The sequence below is a fragment of the Equus caballus genome, unplaced genomic scaffold (assembly GCF_041296265.1).
Source record: "Equus caballus isolate H_3958 breed thoroughbred unplaced genomic scaffold, TB-T2T haplotype2-0000448, whole genome shotgun sequence".
Classification (NCBI taxonomy): Eukaryota; Metazoa; Chordata; class Mammalia; order Perissodactyla; family Equidae; genus Equus; species Equus caballus.
Genome location: NW_027221892.1, coordinates 73,042 through 91,511, shown reverse-complemented (window position 1 = coordinate 91,511; position 18,470 = coordinate 73,042). Strand labels below are relative to the sequence as shown.

The 18,470-nt window shown below is 44.9% G+C and overlaps 2 protein-coding genes and 1 long non-coding RNA gene across 14 annotated transcripts in view; 2 read left to right on the top strand and 1 right to left on the bottom strand.

The window, feature by feature from the left end:
* The first annotated feature begins 6,319 nt into the window (after positions 1-6,319).
* On the top strand, positions 6,320-11,925 carry LOC138922092 (beta-Ala-His dipeptidase-like). The gene is made up of 4 exons (XM_070258927.1): positions 6,320-6,487; positions 7,563-7,727; positions 11,341-11,495; positions 11,679-11,925. Exons 1-3 carry the CDS (start codon positions 6,371-6,373, stop codon positions 11,362-11,364), a joined length of 306 nt encoding a protein of 101 aa, XP_070115028.1. The 5' UTR covers positions 6,320-6,370; the 3' UTR covers positions 11,365-11,495; positions 11,679-11,925.
* Positions 11,926-12,843: 918 nt separating this feature from the next.
* On the bottom strand, positions 12,844-14,720 carry LOC138922100 (uncharacterized). The gene is made up of 2 exons (XR_011435182.1): positions 13,844-14,720; positions 12,844-13,729 (listed from the first exon to the last, which is right to left on the bottom strand). It is a non-coding gene; the product is annotated as an uncharacterized lncRNA (long non-coding RNA).
* LOC138922086 (uncharacterized) overlaps positions 14,576-18,470 on the top strand; it is a 59,469-nt gene continuing 55,574 nt past the window's right edge. For 9 of the 12 annotated variants that reach the window (XR_011435178.1, XR_011435174.1, XR_011435177.1 and 6 more), the window contains exons 1-2: positions 14,742-14,826; positions 17,645-17,832. Coding sequence is in view for 2 of the 12 variants with exons in the window: in XM_070258916.1 (XP_070115017.1) it covers positions 17,786-17,832 (47 nt within the window). In the remaining 10 variants the exon portion in view is untranslated. Of the gene's footprint in view, positions 14,827-17,644; positions 17,833-18,470 lie in introns of all 12 variants that reach the window. The other 3 variants (XR_011435169.1, XR_011435170.1, XM_070258917.1) reach the window with 1 other exon arrangement.

Here is an 18,470-nt window from a genome sequence, read left to right as displayed (position 1 = left end):
AGGAAGCCTTGCAACTGTTGATGGGAACGTAAACTAATACTGTAATGATGGAAAATAGTCTGGAGGTTCCTCTAAAAATTAAACCTAGCGTATAATGTAGCAATCTCACGGTATTGTGTTTTGTACTTCAAATTTCTAACAGAGTATATATTCTGTTAAGTGTTCTTAAAGCAAAATAATGATAATAGTAAAGGGGGTGGGAGAAAACTTTGGTAGATGATGGATATGTTTATGGCCTCGATGGTGGTGATGGTCTCATGGGTGGACACTTATGTTCAAATTCATCAAGTTGCATACGGAAAAGTATGACATCATTACCGATTCTTCTGCACCTTAAAACACAACATGTCCTCATCCAGAAAATGAATATTGACTACGTCTGGGGACAGACGTTAGTTAGACTTATCGTGGTGGTTATTTCACGATACATGCAAATCATTATATTGTACAAATGAAACTAATATAAAGTATATGTCAATTATACCTCAATTAACAAGCGCACACATCATACAAGACTATTTGAACACTGTAAACGAGTTCAGTGAATCCCTGAAACTATGCCATCCCCAAATGTCACAGGAAGCAAGGAGGATGAAGTAAGATGGAAAGTTGTTGTGCAAAGCTGCATGCAAATTAAAATCCTTTAAGTTGCGTTCAGCTGCTGTCACTGCAAACCAAGACAAGCATGGACAGTCCTTGGTGAGTCAGCTTCCGGTCAGCTCTTCCCCAAGGCCCGGCAGTCATGCGCCCCTCCCCTAGTGGGTCACTCTGCTCTGTCCTCCAAAGTGGCCAGCAGGAAACCCTGGTAAGATTCTGGAGGACAGCCGCTTTCTATCCTAGATACTCACGTTTTAACAGACACTCGAGATGAAATGTCAAGACTTAAAAGCATAAGTGTCTATTTGTGTAGTGTAGGGTATAAGGGAAACCATAGGAGGTCTTTTCAGCATCTCTCAACTCATAATGCAAACATAGCCCTGTCTTCAGAAGGACCGTCCTTGGTCTTTGGTGCAGAGTAGGGCATGTCGCAGGTGGCACGAAGGACAGGTTGTAGCAGCACTATCCTCACTCCAACAGAACTATCTCACTGGACATGACCCCGTGGGTCTCCAAAATAAGTTACTGAACATAAAGAAAAAAACCTTTCTTGAGAGGGGCAATTTTACCGATCAAGGGAAAACTTCTGAATTTTCGCATCTTATAACAAATAAATGATATGTCCTATTCTATCCTAATGAGGTAGCATGGGTACTTCCATAATAAATACTTTTCATTTTCAGTTCAAACATGCTCAGCTGCTTTCAAAAACCAAAAAACCAAAACAGAAACCCAGGCATGTAAAATTAAGTGTTTTAACTTGATAAAGTACTAACACAGCAGTGGCTTCTAAGGGAAGAGCTTTCAAACGAAATGATCATTTTTGGTAATGACCGTAGAAGATGGTGCTATCGCTGTGAAAGGATGGAACCAATCCAGAACGAGCCAGCTTTTGATTAAGGACAACGGAATTGAATCAGATGCCAGAAATACTCACTTGGAAATCAAAGTCCCATCATCATCCCTGGAAGCATTTCTGGAACTTTCCCTTTGGACACAAATTTTTGTCTTCCAAAGGAGCAGACATAATACAGAGCAAATAGCAGACAGAGGAAGATGAGTCCCAGTTTGCCAGGCACCAAAAGGGAATTAGTGGCCCTGAGTCACATCTCTAGGAGCCCCACTGGGTGAGGGCTTTCACCAGGACCACACATGTCCACTCAGCAAGGGGAGTCCTCAGGGATGTTCACCTTACTCCCCAGCCCATCGAAACTGAAACAAGACAACCCAGAGAGAGAGAGAGAGAGAGAGAGCACATGTTAAATTCAATGAGTTGGGGGGCCAGCCCCACAGCCACGTGGTGGAGTTCCCGTGCCCCGCTTCAGCAGCCCAGGGTTCGGATCCTGGACAGGGACATGGCACGGCTCATCAGGCCATGCTGAGAGGGCATCCCACATGGCACAACCAGAAGGTCCTACAACTAGGATACACAACTATGAACTGGGGAGGGGAGGTTGGGGAGAAGAAGAAGGGGAAGAAGAAGAAAAAGATTGGCAACAGATGTTGGTTCAGGCGCCAATCTGGAAAAGAAACAAAAAAAATCAAATGAATTGCTCACGTAGGGCACGCAAAGCGTCTAACTGTGAGGTGAAACAATGGAAAAACAAACTTTCTGGCCTCCTGGCAGGAACCTTGTTCTTTAATGAGCACAGGCCTCGTGCTTCACTGTCTCATCCCCTGGGATGATGCTGTTTGGTGCGACAGAGGATGAACTTTCCCTGCAGAGGTCAACATGCATTTGTTTTTATAAAATCAGGATTCTGCTCTCTACTTTCATATCTCAGTTGTCAAATATCCACTGTGATTATAATCATTTTACTATTATTTGAGACAATTTCAAAGGTTACACAATATGCAATCAAAAGAATGTCCTAATTTGTTCCACAGTGGCCTGAAGGGAAAGTCACCAGACAACAGGCGGGGAGGGAAGGCTTACTTCAGCAGCAGTTTGAACAAAGGGATCTCGGAGGACCTGACGTTTTGAACTGAAACGGAGTATAGAGTAGGAATACGTGTGTGGATCCTGGGGCGGAGATGAAGGGTGACTGCTCAGTGTGCTGGCAGCAGCAGTGCTTGTTCTGTCAGGTGGTTCTGAGAGTTTGCGTTAAACATCACTCCCTGGATGTCAACTGTAGTCATCAGACGAGATCGGAGACCGAGAGGTGAAGGGGTGTCTAGTTGGCGAGGGGGAGTTAACAGCTTCCGTTGGAAATATGTTTGCTTAAGGTGCCTATAACATACACCTGGAGCATTATAGCTCAGAAATAAGATCTGGACGTGGTTTTTAGACATCGCCATCATAGAGATAACAGTGGAAGGCATTGAAGCAATAGAAGAAATGCACAAGAGTACTGAGACAACGTAGGGTCAATGGAGAGAATAGGGCTCACATTGAGTCCTGAGCTTTCGCAATAGTGCTGTGTGAGAAGGACCCTGTGAAGGACACCAGGGAGTGTGAGCTGGTTCACAGGCAGTCAGGAGCCTGAGATGTCGAGAAACGGAGGACAGGGAATCATTCCAAAAGAAAATCGTGGCCCGGTTCTGCGTTTGTTCCAAGTAATAGAAAGATGCAGAAACACTCTTTGGATTTAATTATGGGGAGATAGCTGTGATATTATCAAGATTGATTAATACACAGACCATTGTCTGAAGTGTGGGGGAGTGAGGAGCTGGTAATTCCATGAACACTGATCTTTCAGCTTCATTGTGAAGGGGAAGGAAGACGTGGGGCGAGAACTAGAGAGAAATGGGTTCAGGAGAGGCTGTTGTTTCAACAATGAAGAGATTGAATGAGTGAAAGGAATTCGATGGGGGAGGGGAGGGGAGATTGCTAGCAGAGAACATGACGTTTGGAATCAATAATAAAACTTCTCTAGAGAGGAGGAAGAAGGGAGACAATTAGGCTAAACCAAGGATCAAGATGAATTTTCAATGGAATCAGGAGAGGAGTCATTGATGGTTAAGAATGGTGGGATATTTGTAGACTTTGCGGCAGTGAGCTCAAGTATTTCTTGTAATGATCTAACTCATCAACATAGCAGGAGATGACCCCCTTGGTGGAAAGTGAGGGGAAAGGCAAGAAGTTTTTAGATTGGAAAGGCTCGGTGAAGGTCTGAACTGTTTCTGAAGCCCGGAAGGACGCACCAACTATCACGGCGCCGTAGGATGTAAAGGGAAGGAAAAGGAGGACATGTCGCTTCTCTCCTGTCAGGATGTGTGTCTGCTGGCACAGCCTGAGCCAGCAGCTGGGATGGCTGCTTTGTGTCCTGAGAAAACAGGGTCCGAGGTGGAAACCTACACCGAGGACCGGGCCGGGCAGTTCTACGGGAGATGTGCAGTGACATGTGGAGAGCCCGTGCTGCTCAAATCACAGCCTAATGTGCTAATGACATCTGAATCCCCCAATACACAAACACGCACTGTGGTAATGTCTGGTAACACCAGCTAAATTGACAGGAAAAATGTCACAGCTCAGTGTCATAAGATGGACACTGAGCATCCTGGCTGCTAGAGTATTTCGGGTCTTCGTTGTTGTCAATCTGGATGTTTCAGACATGCATCTCTCTTCTCACCACTGAGACTGTGCCTGTCGCCTCCTACTCAACCTCTGAGGCCCCACTGCGATGCCGTCGTCTTCCCTGACGCTTCCTCCTTGGCTGGTTCACCGTGTGCTCTCTGTGCTCCTGACGGTTTGCCCCTCTTTAGAGCTCTTTGCACGTGGACCCAGAGTTATTTCTTTACCCTGCATCTTTCTGGCTGGTTTGTGAGCAGGGTCTGTCTCTTATTCATCTTTGCAGCTCTGTTCTTCCACACAAGAATGCCAGCAGAAGTTGAGGGACATACCCTAAAGGGAAGACTTAGTGATTGTATTATTGGCGGTACTTTGATGTTTTGTTTTGATTTTGGTGAGGGTGCTAGAGGGTGGACTGCCAATCAGTGACAGTCCCAATCGCTCAGTGCTCAGCTTATTATTTTGACTTGAATTTTACTAATGAGTTTGTGTCATTTACTCAGTATACAACATGCTTGATTGGGCTAAATGAGGAGAATTCCATAACTCAGGACCTGCAGGGAGGCTGATGCATGCACAGCAATCTGCAGTACTGTCCCCAAAGTGGGATTACACAAGTCTGGGCAAAGTCCTCGGAGGACCAGGAGAGGGGGCCCAAGGAGGATGTGGTTGAAAACCAGAACAGTGATGACATCGCTTCACATTTTGCTCCCTTGACACCCTCAGACCTCAGGGCTTTGCTGTCTATGATCATTCTCAGAGTGCTGGGAAGCCCGTTATGTATCGCACTACTGCCGTCCCCACTACTGTAGATTTTGGTAGAGTGTTTACCTTGGCTTTGATTGCGTCTCTACAGAGCCAGCCACCTGGTGGTCTGCTCATGTCGGGTCACACTTGATATTTAGCCTTTTGTGGTCAGAGACAGCGCTGTCCTGTGTATTCATTCCTCTGGGGCCTAGAACACAGCAGGTGTCCAATCACTAGGTGGAAGGCATCCATCCTCATAGAGCCTTCAACTCTGTGCTTTGTAATTATCGACTTTAACAGAAAGATTTGAAAGTACAGTGCTTCGCAGTAATTTTCTGATATTGTCAAGAAAGACTGTCCCATCAAGAATATGAAGCGTATCTTTATGAAGTGTCTTTACTTGAATGGGGATTAAGTTGGCTGCCCTGGAGACATTTTCCTGTCATTTCTGTTCGTCTACTTGCTAGTTGCATTGTATCTTTGATAAGTACTTTCTCAAGATATTGAGCAGTGTTTGCTAAATCTTGACTTCTGTTTCTTTTATAGATAGTCACTGATGATTTTCTCCCATTCCTATCGGTCCAAAACTCTTTCATAAAGAACAGATTTGAGTATCTTCTTATTCACTGTGGAGGCTTTTGTGGTCATGATGTATATCTCATAGACTAGACCTCAGGGATATGATGCTTTTGATTAAAGATGAGTATTTATTATATTATTATGGTGTATGTAGGAGGAGAAAAATTGAGAAGGAGTGATGGTTTTCAGTTTCTCAGGTATGTGTGTATATATATATATATAAACATATATATTGAAAATTTTGGGGGCCGGCCCAGTGGCGCAGTGGTTAAGTTTGCACGTTCTGCTTCTCGGCAGCCTGGGGTTTGCTGGTTTGGATCCCAGGTGCGGACATGGTACCGCTTGGCAAAAGCCATGCTGTGGTAGGCATCCCACGTATAAAGTAGAGGACGATAGGCACAGATGTTAGCTCAGAGCCAGTCTTCCTCAGCAAAAAGAGGACGATTGGCAGTAGTTAGCTCAGGGCTAATCTTCCTCAAAAAAAAAAAAGTTTCTTAATAATGAACGTGTTACTTTTTAACTCAGGATAAGATAAAATTTAAAAAAAAGAAGCTTGTTTATGATATAAAGGTGGAGTTGAGAACTGGGATATAATGCAGGTAAGTCATACCCAATGGAATTTACTGCAGAGCCGTGTGTTTTCATCCCGCCATTGACAAGGTGGACATTCACGCGGGTCCAAGTCAGGCTGAGTTTGCCTGGTGACCAGCTCTTTCTTCTGACCATCACCTCTGGGATGTGAGTTGCTGTCAGTGGCCCTGCTGTGGGGACCAGGGCCGGTCACAAGGTCTGCTGCAAGCCCAGGAGAGTCCCCAGTGATCCTGCTCCAGGGCCAGAACATCAGCATACCGGTGACTCCGTGTGGCTTTGTTTCCTGGGTGTATCTTGTAGGTAGCCTTGTAGACTCATCGGGTCATATTCTGATCCCTGGAATCTATGACCACGTGGCTCCTCTTACTGAAGAGGAAAAAAAAAATGTACGAAGCCATTGACCTGGACCTAGAAGAATACCGGAATAGCAGCCAGGTTAAGAAAATTCTGTTTGACACCAAGGTATGATCACAAGTTGATGGATAATCTGAACAAAGAATGATGGTAACAAATATTTTCCCAAGGCTTAATTTACTGTGTCCTGTTTATCTGCACATCTTAGAACTGAAAGCAGATGTTAATTCCAAGGGGGACTTTCACTTTCAAGGCCACTTCCCTGTGGTCTAGATCAAGCAGACCTTTATCTGGGGTCCCACTGGCACCGGACTCAGGCACCTAACCGTGGAGCAATTGCTCATTTCACAGATGCGTTTTTCCAAATCAGTTTTCTGGACTCAATCCCAAGCCGGCCTGCAGCCGGTGAGCTGGGCTCCCTAACTGTTTAAAGATTGAGGATAGTCTGAGGTTATTCCAGCTCCATGACCCTAATTGTTCATTTTTCTAGACAAAACCAAGAGACTTAGGGGCTAATCTGTAGACTGCCACGTCACTGCTGCCTTGGTGTAATAAGTAGACCCAAAGCCGAAAGCGTTACTGGCAAATTTAGATTTTTTCCTTTTCCCTTCTCCTCCTCCTCCTCCTCCTTTCTAAAACGCTTGCCTGCTAGGGTGTTTGCTAGCTATGGCTGGTTCCTGGGGGAACAGCCAAGAGAGGGAGAAGCATGCAGAAGAGAGCGATAGAGTTTCTTATCATGAAGTGTAGCTCTTCCTCAGACTAGCTCTACAGCGGCCATAGCAAGATTGAAAACTGGCTCAAACATCTGCAGAGTTCTTTGAAGCCTTCTGAAAAATAAAATACATTTAGCACACAAATTATCATCGCAATGACTGGGATAGAAATTTATAAATGAACCCAAGTTTCTGAAAGGGCCCTTTTGCCATCTAGTAACTGCAAACTTCAGCGACGAGGGGCCCTCGCCAATGGGAGTGGCTTGGGCAGGCGAAGGCAGCAGAGATCTCGTGTCCTGAGGGGAAAGTCCACTTGTACTGTTTGTCCAGACATATCTAAGTGAGGCGATAATTAACTTGCCATTAACCGTGTCACAGATGTACAGAAATTGGTGATGCAAGCAATACAATTCAACTGAGTTTTAATTAAACATTCTTTCATATAATAAAATACTTTTATTTCAATTTAGGAGGAAATTCTAATGCACCTATGGAGGTACCCATCTCTTTCTATTCACGGGATTGAGGGCGCCTTTGAGGAGCCTGGAGCTAAAACAGTCATACCTGGCCGAGTTGTAGGAAAATTTTCAATCCGTCTAGTCCCTCACATGAACATGTCCGTGGTGGAAACACAGGTAACAAACGTGCATTGTTCTTCTGTCCAGCAGCGCCGTTCCTGAGAGCCACATGCCACACAGTAGTGAGCAACTCAGTTGTTAGCATTGAAGTATCACTTTTTTCCAATACAGAAGGGACTGGAACAAATGTCAAGAAACCAACAGGATTTTTGTTCAGTAAAAATCTCTTCCCTCAATTATATGCAATTACAGTCATCAGACAAATAACCATTTGGAGTTGGAGTGATGGGAAATTTTTGAAAACTAAATGGTGCATAAAAAGGCAAGATGGGTTTTACACACAGACGGAGAAGCTACTTGTCTACGGCTGGACTGAGCCGGAAAATCTTTACCCCCAGCGTTGGTTCGTCCATGATGTCTGAAATGAACCCCCTGAAAGCAGCCACCTTAATGAAAATGTTTGTGTCTGGAAGGAGGTGCGTGCCTGAAGTATCGACCTATCATCAGTGTACCTCAAGTTGCACAGAAGGTAGACTCTGAAGAAGGGAGCTCAAGGAATACCTCGGCGCCCTCTCTCCATCCACTGTCCGCTTTTATCGTCGTCTTAGCGCTAATTACATTCTCAAAGATCCTCCTTCCCCTCTGCGTCCCTCCGTCTTTTTGTTTCCATCTTCCTCCCTCCTTCCCTTTCTGGATGGACTGTTCCTCCTCCTCACAGCACACACTTTACATGAGCGCAGGACGGTCTTCGTCTTGCTCACAGCTATGTCCCAGCACCTAGAACAGTTCCTGCCACGTGACAGGTGTGCCTTAAATCTTTGTCGAAGGGATGAATATTTCAGAGTATGGAGTTTTTCTCTGGTGGATTTCCATAATGGCAACCGGAATGGAGCCCAGGGGAGAGAGAAAGATGCTGTCAATGAGCCTCCTTCACAGCTTAGCGTGAAATTGCTCCCACTTTTTGGAAATTTCCAAGTGTGTAATGTTCCCAAAATATTCCTTAAGATACTGATAAGTCCAAAAAGAGGGATATTCAAATTGAGAAGTTCTACTTGTGTTGTGTTTCATAATTACCTCAAACATTCATCATATTTGTATTACCCACAATATCATTCAAGGTTTCATAATTACCCAAATTCATAATAAGCCGACATTAACAGTGAGACACTGTGGTCGGGGAGGGGTGGGGACGGGAGGGGGGATTGGGGGGTCTCGGGAGGGGTGGGAGTGAGAGCAAGCATTCCTCACACTGGGCGCAGCTCTCCGTCCTGGAGACCCGGCTCACTCCGCGTCCTCCCTCTGGAAGAGCTGAGGGAAAATCAGAACGCTTGAATGCGTCAGCTTGGGATTCCAATCAGTTTCTTGATACAAGGCTATGAGAGCTACTCAAAATTTTCTCTTACAACTGAAAATGTTACCTTTAGGTAAAGCAGCATCTTGAATATATATTTTCCCAAAGAAATCGTTCCAACCAGACGGTTGTTTCTATGGCACTAGGACTACACCCATGGATCGCAAATATTAAAGATAATCAGTATCTTGCAGCAAAAAGAGCCATCAAAACAGGTTAGACTTATGCTATTTTGATTGCTGGTTTACACTGGGAACAAGGGGTGGTACCCGGTGGGGCTGTAGATAAAGCAGACACTTTTAAAACTTCACTGTGGACTCTCCTTTTATATGGGCTGCATTACTGACGGTAAACGGTGTGGTTCAGGGCTCTTTACACACACTGTCTCATGAATCCTCCCAACAGCCCTCCCCGGGGTGCAGATTAAGGCGAGAAGAGATTAAATAATTTGCTGGAGGGCACTCAGCTAGAAGTAGCGAAGCCAGGGTTCAAACTCACGTTCTGGAGACCTGAATTTGGGGGAAAATGATGGACTTGGAAACCTCCCAACCCTCCTTCTGCAAAACTCATGGAAATATTGGCCGATACATAAAAACTTTTAAAAGCACAGCTGAACTTGCACGAAAGTAAAGGAAGTCCTCTGGGGTTAAAAATGAAGAAGCTAAACTGTAGTGGAGCGAGCAAGCTGGCACCGGGCTGCCCTGTGGGGACTTGCTCTTCCCGGTCACAGAGCTCTGGGTTTAATGGCCTCCAGACCTCCTTGGAGCACTAACTCTCTGCGTCTATGAGTACAAGGGACACAGACGTCAAAAATTAGAGGACAAGTCCAACACCGAGAGCCATACTTCTCTACACAATCATCCCCACTGCCCTCAATTGTAGCAGTATTTTACCAGTAAAATTTGGGGGTGAAGAAAAGAGGAAGAAGAGTTAGGAAGTTGAATGGAATGCCAGCTGAAGAGAGATGTGTGATTGAAATGTCAAATTCAACAGTAAAGACATGAAATACAGGAAAATGCAGGAATGCATAAGGCACCTTTTTGTCTGTCTGTGTGCTAAACCAGTCCTGCCAACAAAGGACAGTCGTCTGCCACATAATGAGTTTTTCGTCAACAACGGACTGCATGTATGACAGTGGTCCCATAAGATTAGCACCATATCACCTAGGCGTGTGGTAGGCTATACCACCTAGGTTTGTGTGAGTACACAACAATTAAACCATCTAACAATTAAATCACCTAACGATGAATGTCTCAGAATGTATCCTGTCGTTAAGCAATGCACGAGTGTACATCATCTTTATTCACATTCACGCCTTGCTCTGTGGATCCAGAAGACACGGCATGTTCTCTTTTGTGTCTTCATTTATTTTTCATTCCCACTCCATCTCTGGCAACTTTCCCTATAGCCTAGAAGGTTTCAACTCATCTCTTTCTAGACCCCAGGATATCCATTAAAACTGTTTCCTGGGATACCTTGAAAGTTGAGTACAAACACTGCAACATTCAGGTGAAAGTTGAGTACAGCGATTTATTCATATGTTGGTTACAAAAGAAACACAAAACACCAAAGAAATGTGTTCCTAATATTTAATATTAGTGTTTCTAATACTTAATTCGTGAAGCAACCATAAAAGTAGGTAGGTACATCTTCTGTGGTACTCTGGCCAAAAACACATGACCTCTTCCAATCGTGAAAAAACGTCAGATAAACCCAAACTGAGGGACATTTTACAAAACAACTGATCAGTACTCTTCAGCAGGGTCAAGGTCATGAAAGACAAGGGAAGACTGAGAAACAGTCACAGACAAGAGGAGACTAAGGAGCAATGACAAAATGCCGTGTGGGATTCTGCATTGGATCCTGGTACAGCAGAAGGGAAAGAGTGAAATTCAAATAAAGGCTGAGTCTAGTTAATAATATTATCCAATGTTAATTTCCTATTCTTGATAATTGTACAATAGTTATGTAAGATGTTAACATTAGGGAAAGCAGAGTAAGGAATATATGAGAACTCTCTCTGTACTACTTTTGCAACTTTTCTGTAAGTCTAACGTTACTTTAAAATATTATTTAAAAATATTTTTTGAAAGTAGATAATAGTAAATAAGGCAACCACAGTTTTCTTCTTGACTCTATTGACTATTTTAGAATATAAATTGCATGATATCAGGACGCTTACTTATCCCAGCCACCAAATTTCATGGTGGGAAAAAAAAAAAAAAAGAAAGAAAGATAAAGTGAACACGACATTTGCGGAGATCACTGGGGGTAGTCTTCTCATTAATTTATTCAATGCCTTCTTTTCCTGTGTTTCAGTGTTTGGAACAGAACCAGATATGATCCGGGATGGATCAACCACACCAATTGCCAATATATTCCAGGATGTTATCCAAAAGAGTGTGATGATGCTCCCGCTGGGCACTGTGGACGATGGAGAGCACGCGCAGAAGGAGAAAATCAACAGTGAGCAGGTTCTTGAGGGGGCTGATCTCTCAGTGTGCAAACCACAGGGTGTCCACATCAGTAACCTTCCGACATGCTGCATATTTTAGATTGAATTTATGTCATCAAATCTTCCTGTTTAAATTGTAGACTACTTTTCCTCCATTATTTGAATGGAAATAACAGTTTCTCTTTATTTCTTCTTTTGTTAGGTGGAACTACATAGAAGGATCCCAATTATTTGCTGCCTTTTTCCTAGAGACGGCTAAGCTGCATTAACAACGACGGGAACCTTCCAGCTTACATCTGAGCTGCTGACATATCCCCTCTCTCACATCCCTGGACAGGAATAGAATCTAAATATCCAGAGAATTTCTGTCCAGTAAACAATATTTTCCCTCTTTAATACGTCTTTGGACATTTGGACCAGTAATAAACTATTTTAAAGGTAGAGACACTGGAAATGGCTTAATGTCTCTGTTGCACACCTCTCTAAAGTCACAGCTACCTTCAACAACTTGATTTCCCCAAGTCTGGCCCCAGTAGTCCCCGGACTGGACTCATTCTGCCCTTCCAGCACAAGGAGGGTTCTTCGATTAGACTTCTCTTGCCATTTGATTGGTGGAATTGCTCTAGTTTGCTGTGTCCTGAGGTGCTCAGGACACATAATCATTCATCCACTGACTGTCAGTACTTATGTCACCGTTGCTTTCACCACACATTCCTTTTATATTGTTAATAAAAACATTGGTCTACCCCACCGACTACCATGATTTCCCTGGGGGTTCATTTTCAGATGAGTTATTGAAGCGTGATACATATTCACTTCTTGCCTCCCCTTCACTTTTTCCTTTCTTGAAAAGTTTTGAAACAGAAATGACCAATATTCACACTCTTATGCCATTTGGGATTCCTTGTGAGAAGATGCGTCTATCTTTATTCTAAGCCTCTTTACCTTTGCTGTGAGTGACGCCAGCCCACCGCCCCTCCTGCATCCTGTTCTGTCTCACTACCCCATCGGGAGAGGCCACTCTCCCTCTGACACCTGCGCACGTGGAAATTCACCACAGCAGAATCAGCCCTGATGGAATTCTCTCACCCCGTTGGGATTTTACTCAGTGACTACATCTAAATTGTTCAAAGCTTTAAATAGCATCAATTTTAGACAGAGAACTGATCAACCTGACATCAGTAACACATCCCAAATTTGAAGCTGTCAGCTCAGGTTGCATTCATCAGTCATTTCAGTCGACCATCTTGTTTGGCTTGATTGGATTTGATGGTGTAAACAAATAAACAAAAGCACGTAAGTTTTCTACAGCTAAGTATAAGTAAACAAATCACTTCAGTCTTTATGAATTCACTATTTAAATAGCATTAATGGAGAAGAAGTTAAGGGTTTATTAAAAATGTTTCTCTTATGATTCCAAATAAAAACAAAGTGCCACACATTCCATCTCTTTGTGGGTGCTTGAAATGTCAGTTTTAAAGCTTGCTGCGTCATGTCTAAAACGGCTGGATCATGGGGCCAGCTTACCCTGCCTCTTGTCACAGAAACGGGACCCACCTGTGGCATCAGCCTCGCTGAGGCATCCATAAGGAGCCACTTCTTCTCTGGTGCTGGACAACATCAAGTCCTCTTGGTTAAATATTCGCAGGTGTTTGGTACTCGTCACTATTTAAGCACAGTCCATGCTCGCCAGATTTGGTTGAATCTTGTGAGGTTTTCGGATTCCGTGGACCTACCTGATGTATTTGGCAGAGGTCCCAAGGACTAACTGTACACGAGGTTTCTGACGCCAATTTATATTTTAACAAGGGTGTTCATAGTAGTCAATTAACAAAAGTTGGTTGTAAAATATAACCATTTCTGAGCAAGGGAACATCAGTTTTACCAAGTCACTAAATAAGAAGATGTATTTGCTGATCTGCATTCCTGCTGAATCTCTGAGACCTGCAGTGTCTTGGTCAATTATTCAGCTGCCACCAGGTGAGGAGAGGAGGAGGACGAATGAGGTCATTGAATCTAGGAGATTCCAACCCTGGGATGCCTGAGTCCAGAGCCGTGGTTTTCTGCCTCCCCGGGTCATGATGGGTCTCCCCAGCTCTCATTGATGGGTCCACGTTTTCTACCCAAACCCAAGCCATGTGGCTACCTGGGTCTTGCTGTGGTTTGGGAGCCAGATAGGAAGTATTTTCCAGATAGATTACATTCAGAGGGATGACAGAAATCCGCCCAGTGATTAGCCAGAAGACCAATTAACTAGTAATAAGAAGACAAAGAGGTTGGGGATAGAGAAATTTAAGTATTTGCTTTAAAAAATTTTACCAAAGAAGCATATGCACATGGATAAAGATGACCACCCAGTATACTTACTGGGAGTATATAGTGACATGATCAGGAGGGGACGTCATCGTATTGAAGGAGGGCAACATGTCAGGTTTGGGACTGTCCAGGTTTGGACTGTCAGTTAGATTTGGTAGATGCTCTTATGGAAGATAACGAGGACTGGGAATGTTCTTGGTTTTACGTTGTATTCATAAAAATAAACCTTGCGTGAGTGTGTGCTGGACAGTGCAAGAGCCCTGTGGTGACACACGTTCTCTGCACTTGCAGCTGGAGGAAGGCAGTCGGCCACAGACACACAAAGAACCTGGTCTGGGCTTCTTCTCGCTCCACATGTTCATTCCAGCGCATCCCTCCCTCAGCCTCTGTGTTAGCCAGACACCAGCCCAGCCCAGCGCAGCCCAGCCCCCTCTTCTGAGAACTGGACCCCGATCCTCCTGCATTTTTCATTAGAACCCGTTAGAATCCGAATTCGGCTCGTGGCTTCCTAGGGTCTGCGACTCTGAGGACCCCTGCTAGGAGCATCCAGAGGCTGTTCTCCTAACCCGGAGGTGCGCACGCGCCTGGCACAGCAGGAAAACCTCGCTCCGTTAGAGGAGGCCTCAGAGGCGCCGGGCATCGCTTGGGCCGGTGGAGGCGGAGGCCGGCCGCCCGGCCCGCAGGCCTCCGGCTCCCGCCCGGCCCGGGCGCGTCCGTTTCTCCCGCACCGCCCTCGGGGTTCTTTACCGCGGGCGGGCGAGCGAAGGGGTGGAGTGAGGAGGGATGGAGAGGGAGGAGGCGGGATCGCCCGGGGGTTACCCGCTCGGGGAGCCGCTGGAAGTGCCAGGTGGCCTTCCCGGTCAGACGCCGCCAGGCTCTCAGCCTGACGCGCGTCTCCCCTTCCTTAGATTGACTCCTTCGGCTTTCCGTTTTCCTCTTGGGGAGGGGTGGGACTTCCGGTTTCATCACCGGAAGACGACGAGCCGGAGGAGTCCGTCAGAGGGGCCAGCAGGAGCGATTGCGTCGGCAAACGGGTAAGTTATTCTCTGACCGGGCCGGGGGGGGGAGGTTTGGAGGCGGGGACCGTCCAGCGTCTGCGCGGGGCCTGGGGGCGGTGGCTTGAGGGCTCGGGCCGGGCAGCTGGGCGCCGGGAGTCCCGCCAGGGCCCTTCGCTCTTCCTCCTCCCTCCTCCCCCCGCCTCAGCCCCTCCCCCGCTCGCCGGTCCCTCCCGACGCCGCCCAGACTCGCCCGACACCCGCCCGCCGCCCGCGCGGCGTCGCAGCCGCCCTGCCCCCGCCGTCACCTGCTCGCTCCGCGAGCCGGGCTCCCGGGGACCCGGCGGGCCTCCGTTTCCCCGCGGGCCCGGGCTCTCGGCGCGGAAGCGGCGCCCCGGGCGCCCCACGCAGCCCTGCACGCAGTCGGGGCGCTTCCGACCGCCTGGCTTCTCCGACTGGAACGCGGGCGCCCAGGCGGGGAGCTGCCCGGTGGGGGCGGGTTTCTAGTCCGGGCGGTGGTGTCCGTGGCTGCCCGCCCACTCCCTGTTTTCCCCAGCGCACCGATGCGCTGCTGCCACCCTCGCCTCCTTCGGTTGAGGATGCTGGTGCCCGAGAGCACCACGCCTGGAAGTGGACGGTCCTGGCCACTCAGGGTCCAGCTGCTCTCAGCAACTAGCGGGAGACCCCAGGCTGCCGCACGTCGCTGCTGGCAGCAGCGGGATCGTCCCTGGAGATACCCACCTCTTCCTAGTGGGCGAGCACGGCCTGAGTGTGCGTGCCCGCTTTCTGGAGCTTAGTCGGGGGGAGGTGGGTGCCAGGAGCTGCTGACCCCTGCGGTTGCGTTGAGTTTTGAATAGCCTGTTTATTGGGTTGGGGGGTTCTGGACTAGGACATCTTGGCAGGGTTGGCATCTGTGGACACATATGTAGGATTATTTTCTAGGTAATCATAGCCCGAATGGTGATTGTGTCGGGACTTTACAGTCCGTGCCGGTGGAACTAGTTACAGTATGCACCTGGTTTGCGGTGAAGCGTTAGTCCAGATGCAGCACTGCCTGGGGAAGGTCACTAACACGTATTGATTAGAACATCGTTAGGAGAGATTTTGATGCCTTTTGCTTTAATTAGCAAAAGGGAATGAACAGATATAATTGGGTTTTGAAATAAGCCTGTCACTATCAACAAGCATCCTGTTTCCTCCAACTTTGTTAAATGTACTTCTAGAGGCAGAATTCTGTGGAGGGAATGACGTTTTTCTGTTATTGTCCACATTAAAATGTTGCCATATTAACATTAATGCAAATTTTTGAACACTTCAAATAGTTATATTTTAACAGAATTTTGACCTGAAAAAGTCTATAACTTCCGTTCAAAGAGGTGATAATTATTTTGTTTGTTCATGTGAATATACCAAAGATGGAACTTTCACTGCAATTTTGTACTTGTATATTTGTGATAGATTTTTAACCCAGTTTTCAATTAGGAAAGATAAATTTTAACTTTTAAAAGTTTACCAAAATGTATAAACTTTCATGATTTTTGGATATTATGTCTATTTTATTTAATTACTTTGGCTAGTTCTACAGAGTTTACACACATTAATAGAAAAATGAAATTGAAGAAATGGTATAAACTTTTCCAGTGTGGTATGAGATTTCTAATTTTCATTTTTTCTAGTGTAGGAGTATTGATTTTTGTTTTAATATTTTCAATTTAAAATTCTAATTAATTCAGATTTCTCTTACTGAGTAGAAATGTGTAATTATACATTTTCTTCATTTTTTTTTCTAATGATCATATCTAAAATAATTGAATAGTGTAGTTTGGGGAAATGTTATAATGTTTTTACTGAATTTAGGTTTTCCCCCTCTATCCTTAATAGGTACTATTCTTTTTCCCACAGCTATTCAGACAGTGTGAATACTGTCCTCATGGGCCGAGGCAGCTGTACACTTAATAACTTTGGGATTGTCAACATCACCTCTCTTCTCTGAGTGTTATTGAAAAATTTGAGTAATATTTCTGTAACTATACCTCACAGTGATGCTAGCGTCAAATGAGATAATAAGAATGCTTTTTAAGTGGTAAAGAGCTATAAGTTTTACTACTGTATTTTTAGTATCTAATATGTTTACTAATGTTCACTAGCTTACAAGTTGACAATCAAAATGAGTTAGTCATTGTCTTTGAGTTTTGCCCTCTGCATTTTAAATCAATGTAGTGAACCTGAGTGGAGAAGGGAAAAACAGTCTCTGAAAATAAAAGTCAGAGCAGTCAAACTTAGTTGTATAAGAAGGAATAGTTCCAAGTTCAATGAATGTGATAAATCCTTCATTTTACTGGGTAATTGGGCAGAGTCTTTTAAAGTAGCACTCTTGTTATTTTATCTGATGTCCTGTCAGAATTAGACAAGTGGATATGAGTTGTTTCTGTCCATTCCTCATGGACCCATTTCATGGAGAGGGGGCACAAAACTTCAAAATTAAATTTGGATTTTAATTAGTATCCAATTGTAATCTTGCTTATTTTGGTTGGCAGAATAATGCAACTCCTCCTTAGCCCTATCCCTCCCAATACAAAAGATTCCACGTCCTAGTTGCTAGAATCTGTGACTATGTTATGTTACATAGTCTATGGAATATGTAGTAACGTGTAAAATGTAATAATATGTAGTGTTATAATTTAAAGCAAAGTTATTCGTTAAGGTCTATTTCAAAGTGAAATATTTTTTTTGGTAAGGTTGATTGGCCCTGAGCTAATGTCTGTTGCCAATCTTCCTCTTTTTGCTTGTACACTTAATAACTTTGGGATTGTCAACTGACCTAACGTCTGAGCCCATCTTCCTCTATTTTATGTAGGATACTGCGAAAGTGTGGCTTGACAAGTGGTGCTAGATCCGTGCCCAGGATTGGAACCTGCGAACCCCTGGCTGCTGGAGCAGAGTGTATGAACTAACCATTACACCACTGGGACGGCTCCAAAAGTGAACCATTTTATTAATGTTCATTCATTCTGTTTTTTATTGTGAACTTCAGAAGAACGCTAGGTGAGTGGTTTGGCCCTGGCATGCATCATGTATGTGTCCTGGGTTAGTGTTCTGAGGCCTGTATTGGACATCTTTAAAATGTGGTTGTTAGGGAGGCAATGTAGTTAGTGTTAGAATTCTTGGGGGTTCATATTCCAGCCTCTATGTATTAGTTGTAGGAAAATGGCCTTAGTTTCTTCCTCTCCAAGTGGAGAAATGATGTGTCTTTGAGTAGTTGATGAGATAATGTGTGTGAGCGTGGCTTAGAAACTATAAAATGCTGTCTCTGCACAGATTATTAAGACTACTCTACAGTCTTTAAATCCAGCCTTAATACATGCAACGTGAGAGTTCTGCACAACAAGAGGTCGGAAACATGGATTCTGTACCATGGGTTCTGTGGAGCAGGCAGAACCTTACCTTGCTGCCATATTGGTTTTGCCTTCTCTTACTTGAAAAACCAGACAGGCGCTTCCTTCCTTCTTTTTAGTCCCATTTGTAAGATTGATTCAGAATGGGAGTATAGGAATTAGTTTGCATTTTTCCAGAACTAATTTGTTACCTTTTTCATTTCTTGTCAAACATTTTAAGTTTAAAGAAAATGATTATTTTCCGTTTATTTAAATTCCCAAAATGCTTTATGTTCCAACAAATTCACT